This window comes from Merops nubicus, unplaced genomic scaffold (assembly GCF_000691845.1).
Source record: "Merops nubicus isolate BGI_N331 unplaced genomic scaffold, ASM69184v1 scaffold5174, whole genome shotgun sequence".
NCBI classification, from domain to species: Eukaryota; Metazoa; Chordata; class Aves; order Coraciiformes; family Meropidae; genus Merops; species Merops nubicus.
In genome coordinates, this window is record NW_008606096.1 from 3,772 (window position 1) to 9,446 (window position 5,675).

General features: G+C 55.1%; 1 protein-coding gene across 1 annotated transcript in view; it reads right to left on the reverse strand.

The window, feature by feature from the left end:
• The window catches only part of HADHB (hydroxyacyl-CoA dehydrogenase/3-ketoacyl-CoA thiolase/enoyl-CoA hydratase (trifunctional protein), beta subunit), a 14,194-nt gene that overhangs the window by 447 nt on the left and 8,072 nt on the right, over positions 1-5,675 (reverse strand). The window contains exons 8-14 of the mRNA XM_008939526.1: positions 5,436-5,616; positions 3,581-3,702; positions 3,283-3,362; positions 3,150-3,197; positions 2,367-2,454; positions 1,430-1,504; positions 305-469 (exon numbers count right to left, since the gene is read on the reverse strand). Coding sequence (XP_008937774.1) covers positions 305-469; positions 1,430-1,504; positions 2,367-2,454; positions 3,150-3,197; positions 3,283-3,362; positions 3,581-3,702; positions 5,436-5,616 — 759 coding nt within the window. The remainder of the gene's footprint in view (positions 1-304; positions 470-1,429; positions 1,505-2,366; positions 2,455-3,149; positions 3,198-3,282; positions 3,363-3,580; positions 3,703-5,435; positions 5,617-5,675) is intronic.

Consider the following 5,675-nt stretch of genomic DNA (forward strand, 5'->3'; position numbering starts at 1 on the left):
CCCGTCCCAGCTTCCCACAGATAGCCTACGTGCTGCCCAATGTACCAGAGTCCACCCTGAGCAACACTTCCAAGTCTCCAAGTTTCAAATGAGGATTTCAGGGTGGAGGCAACACCAGGAGCAGCACCCTCAGGTGCCAGGTCCCCACAGAACAGTCACCCATCACCACAGCCTGAACCAGGGCTCCCATCTGCAGCCCCAGGAGCTGTAGAAGAGTCTCACCCCCATTTTTCTTGTAAAGATCTTTCCTCCCCAAGACCAGAAGGAGGATGCTCACAACCCCCTGCCCACACAGCATGGTTACCTGCCCTCCTGCAGCACAGGCAGCCACCAGGCCATACTGCCCCCCCTCCTTCTGCAGTCGATGGGCAGCAGTGATGACCAGACGGCAGCCGGTGGCACCAAACGGGTGTCCCAGGGAGAGGGAACCACCCCAGTTATTGAACTTCTCCAGAGGAGGGGCTCCAACCTGCAAGAGCACACAGAGGGACACACGTGATCCCCTGTCCAGGAGACTGCTTGACCTACTCATGGAATCATCCTACCATTTTGGTTGGAAAAGACCTTTCAGATTATGGAGTTGAACCATTAACCTCACTCTACCACATCCTCTGCTAACCCGTGTCCCTCACCCCACATCTCCACGGCCTGGAAACCCCTCCAGGGGTGGGGACTCCACCCCTGCCCTGGGCAGCCTGGCACACACTGCCTCATCTCCAGCCCCTGTCCACCAACCCCCCAGGGCCTTTCCCTGGGGCACTTTCCAGCCCCGGCCTTTCCCAGCCCCTCTGCCCCAGCCTGGAGCTCTGCAGGGGGTTGTTGGGACCCAATGCAGGAGCCAGCCCTTGGCCTGGTTGAACCTCATCCCACTGGCCTAATCCCATGGATCCAGCCTGGCCAGGTCCCTCTGCAGAGCCTCCAACCCTCCAGCAGATCAACCCTCCCACCCAGCTTGGTGTCATCAGCAAAGTGACTGAGGTGCCTCCATCCCCTCATAGATCATTGCTGAAGAGAGTAAACAGAAGAAGCTCAACACCACCAAAGCTCCAGTGGCCCTGTCTGGCCATATGAAGTGTACTTCAGCCTGGAGAAGAGCTTGATGACAGGACAACACCAGGCCTAAGGCTTTAGTGCCTCACTGGCCACAGGAGAGGCACAGCCTGGGCTGTCAGAGAACACCCAGCAGGACTGAGCCCCTCCCACGGGTTTCAGCTCCCTCCTCTCTGAGCAATGCTCTGACTTTCCATCTCCACCTCCTGCCAACAAGGAGAATGTTCAAGAAACTTGGGCTTTGGAAACCCTGGGATTTGCTAAGCCAGAGTTAAGAAAGGTCCCTTCTCCTCAGAGAACAGCAGGAGCGCCTCCCGCCGCAGCGAGGACCCCCCCGGCCCCCGAGCTGAAACCAAAGGGGGTCCTGCCCCTGTCTCACCTTCACCTTCCTGCCCATGTAGTTTTGTGCAAACCAGTCCGAGTCCATCGCCTTCAGGTTGGCCAGGATCTGCCCCTGGGTGGGAGGGGAGGGCAGGGTTAAGGTGGTGAAAAGGAGACCCCCCCAAAAGCCCAGCCCTGAGAAAACCAACCTCTGCCAGGAGCCACTGCCCCAGAGCAGCACAGCCCCAGCCCAGCCAGGAGATCACAGAACAGGATCATGGAAGCATTAGGGTTGGAAAAGCCCTCTAAGATCATCAGGTCCAACCATCAACTCAACACTCCCATGTCCCCAAGTGCCACATCCACAAGTTTGTTGAACCCCTCCAGGGCTGGGGACTCCAGCACCTCCCTGGGCAGCCTGGGCCAAGGCCTCACCACTCTGACAGGAGAGAAATTCTGCCTCAGATCCAACCAAAACCACCCCTGGCACAACTTAATCCCATCTCCTCTCATCCTATCACTGGTTCCCTGGGAGCAGAGCCCGACCCCCCCTGGCTCCAGGCTCCTGTCAGGAGCTGTGCAGAGCCAGAAGGTCTCCCCTGAGCCTCCTTTGCTCCAGGCTCAGCACCTCAGCTCCCTCAGCTGCTTCTCAGAAGACATGTTCCCCAGACCCTTAAGATGGGGAGATCTGACCCACAGATCATGTGCAGAAGTAGTTTCCATACCACAAGGGTCTCAGTAAGGTCCAATATTTTTTTAATGTATTATTTCAGAAGGATCGGTACTCCTCCAGTGACTTCAAGCAACACCAGACACTCTCAGCGTGGACTGTAGAAATATTAAAGATCTACCCAGTACCTCTAGTGAGACATAACTGCAGAATTACACCCATCTGCTCTCAGGGGTCTTCACAAGAGCTTTTACCAACACTAAGGCAGATGTCTATGGAATGGCACCTTACAGTGAGAGCCATCCTTAGTGTCCAGAGTACTCACAGCAAAGGCTTCGTGGAACTCAAACACGTCGATGTCAGCCATGGTCAGCCCAGCCTTCTCCAGCACCTTGGGAGTAGCATACGTTGGGCTGAAGGAGAGTTAAGAAATGCAAGTCTTGCAGGAGCCACAGAATCATGGAAAGGTTTGGGTTGGAAGGGACCTTCAAAGATCATCCAGTCCCAACCCCCTGCCATGGGCAGGGACACCTCCCACCAGAGCAGGTTGCTCCAAGCCCCATCCAGCCTGGGCTTGAACACCTCCAGGGATGGAGCATCCACAGCTTCCCTGGGCAGCCTGGGCCAGGGGCTCAGCACCCTCACAGTGAAGAACTTCCTCATTTCTAATCTAAGTCTCCCCTCTTACAATTTGAAGACATTCCCTCTCATCCTGCCTCTACAAGCCCTTGTACAAAGTCCCTCCCCAGCTCTCTGGCAGACCCCCTCTAGAAGGCCACAATGACCATGTCCCCTCACTCCATCTTCCCCTTTCCACAGCGACTCACACCACATTCCTTCTCTCTGTGGTGTGTGGTCACTGCCTGCCCCACTCCAACCAAAACCCAACCCAAGGAACTGCTGCTGGTACCAGGAGGCCACGATGCCCCCAGCAAGGCAGGGTGAGTATTTCTGCTGCCCTCCTACGTCAGCCACCTCCCCCTCGTGAGTCACACCCAAAAAGGCCTGAAGAGATGCAACACCTCATGAGACACCTCACAAAACCCAAGCATGTCATGGCAAGTCAAGGTGATTGTACCAGTACAGACTCCTGATCATCACCACTTACCCCAGCAGCAGCTGGTCCTTTGGATCTTGGGACACGTAGACAAAGTCCCTGCACAGGAGAAATGCTGTCAGTAACAGGAAGAGAAGGAAGCAAGAGCAGGCTTCAGAGGCCATGTAGAGCAGCCCCATTTTACCTTAGGTAGGCCTTGGGCTTGTACCCCATCGCCAGAGCCTTCTCCTCAGACATGAGCAGAATTGCTGAAGCTCCATCTGTCTGAAAGAGGCCGAGAAGAACGAGGTCACTGCCTGGAGAAGGACATGCTGGAGCACAACGTGGGCCTGGCAGCCCTCCTGCAGAGCAGGACATCACCAGAGCTTCCAGCTTCCCCCCACAACCAGATGTCCCTGCTCCCAGAACAGGACTGCAGGGGGGTTGGACTAGATGACCCTGAAAGGCCCATCCCAGCCCAAGCACCCTGTGACTCTGGTTACCAGGAAGGAGGAGTTGGCTGCTGTGACGGTTCCGTACGGCTTGACAAAAGCTGGCTTCAGCTTCCCCATCTGCTCCATGGAGGAGGGACGGATCCCGTTGTCTTTGGTGACTGTATCCTTGCCTGGTGGCAAAAAAAAAATGTATATTTAAACCCTCAAAGTCAGCAATGTACAGGAATCTGCACGTCGGGAGTCCACGGGGAGAAAAACAATCAGAAAACTGCTTGTTATGACAAATGGGAGGTGGAAAAACCAGGGAAAATCCAATCGTGGCATCAGGATACTCAGCTCATAGCCAGCACTTCAAAAGCAAAGCTCTGTCACTTTCTCCCTGAAGACTGCAAAAATGAAGTGCTGAAATTTATTTACTGTATGAAAATTTATCACATGGAAACCCCAGTGGATAAAAGAAATTCAGGTCAGATTATGAAGCCTAAATCAGAAGAGATTTATGTGTTGAGGTTTGAGGAAGTAAGAGCAGTGGGAAGAACCAAATACATGCACCTTCATCCAGACCAACTGCTTTAAAGAGCCAGTTAACAAAAAAGTACCAATTTTAGTACAAAGACCACATGGAACTGTGGATCTACCAAGGTGTGGCCTCCTGAGAAAGCAAACTGCTGAGTGAAGGTGCCTCAGATGACAAGGAGCTAAACCAAAGTGTGCTCGCTGGCTGTTGGGGGAGGAGGGTGGAAATCAGGCCATGGGAAGAAGCTTAAAATTCTTCCCCAAACTGTTTCATGTCTGGGTCCTGCCCTTGGGTCCCAACAGCCCCGTGCAACACTCCAGGCTGGGGGAAGAGGGGCTGGAAAGTGCCCAGGGAAAGGACCTGGGGGGTTGGTAGACCTGGAGATGAGGCAGCGTGTGCCCAGGTGGCCAAGAAGGCCACCAGCATCCTGGCTTGGGTCAGCACTGGTGTGGCCAGCAGGACTAGAGCAGGGATTGTGCCCCTAGACTGGGCACTGGGGAGGCTGCACCTCAAATCCTGGGGTCAGTTTTGGGCCCCTACCACCCAGAAGGACCTTGAGGGGCTGGAGCGTGGCCAGAGAAGGGCAACGGAGCTGCTGGGGAAGGGTCTAGAGCCCAAGTGTGGGGAGGAGCAGCTGAGGGAGCTGGGGGTGCTGAGCCTGGAGCAAAGGAGGCTCAGGGGAGACCTTCTGGCTCTGTACAGCTCCTGACAGGAGCCTGGACCCAGGGGGGGGTCGGGCTCTGCTCCCAAGGGACAACAGGACAAGAGGAGATGCCCTCAAGTTGCCCCAGGGGAGGTTGAGGTTGGCCCTGAGGAACAATTCCTTCCCAACCAGTCAGTGCTGGTGTAATGGTTTCACTCAATGATCTCAAAGGTCTTTTCCAACCTACAGGACACTCCGACTCTACCTGAGCAGTGAGAGCAACGCCTGGTGATCTGGAGTCTGCCAAGCAGAACACATTGCACCCCCTCCTACCCAGCACCTATCACCAGAGCAGCACTGTGTTTGCCTTTCTCTTTGTTGCAAACAGCTTGGGGTACAAGATGGGTTCTCTTGGCCAGCTGAAAGCTCAGGGGGGTTCCTGGTCCAACCACTCTGAGTCTCCTCGCTCTATCACCACGTTAGCCAGGACATGATGTGAGCATGATAAAATTCATATATGTAAGATTTTTACATGTTTAGATCAGTAAGGAGATGTTTATGTATCTAGATATGCACGTTTTGAAACATGTGAGCAGTTTTCCAGGGAGAAACACTTTCAGAGAGTTAAACTCCCTACCAGATGCACAGCCCACGATCCACCTGACCCCGCTACTCCGTTTCCTTTCCTAAATTAAACATCTCTTGACTCAACCAACGCCTGCTAGCAGTGCAAAACCCTTTACCTGGCACTTTGAAGGGCACCACGTCGAGCAGCAGGCCCCCCTCCTGGGCTTTCTTGGCCAGGGTGTGGGAGCGGAGGGCGTACTCGTCCTGCTCCCGGCGGGAGACGGCGAAGGCGGCGGCCAGGCGGTCGGCGGAGTGCCCCATGGTCTCACTGGTGGAGAACTCTGCCACGGCTGGGAGCTGCACAGCAGAGCCCCCGTCAGCAGGGGACAGACCCCCCCAGGCTGCCTCAGCCCCCG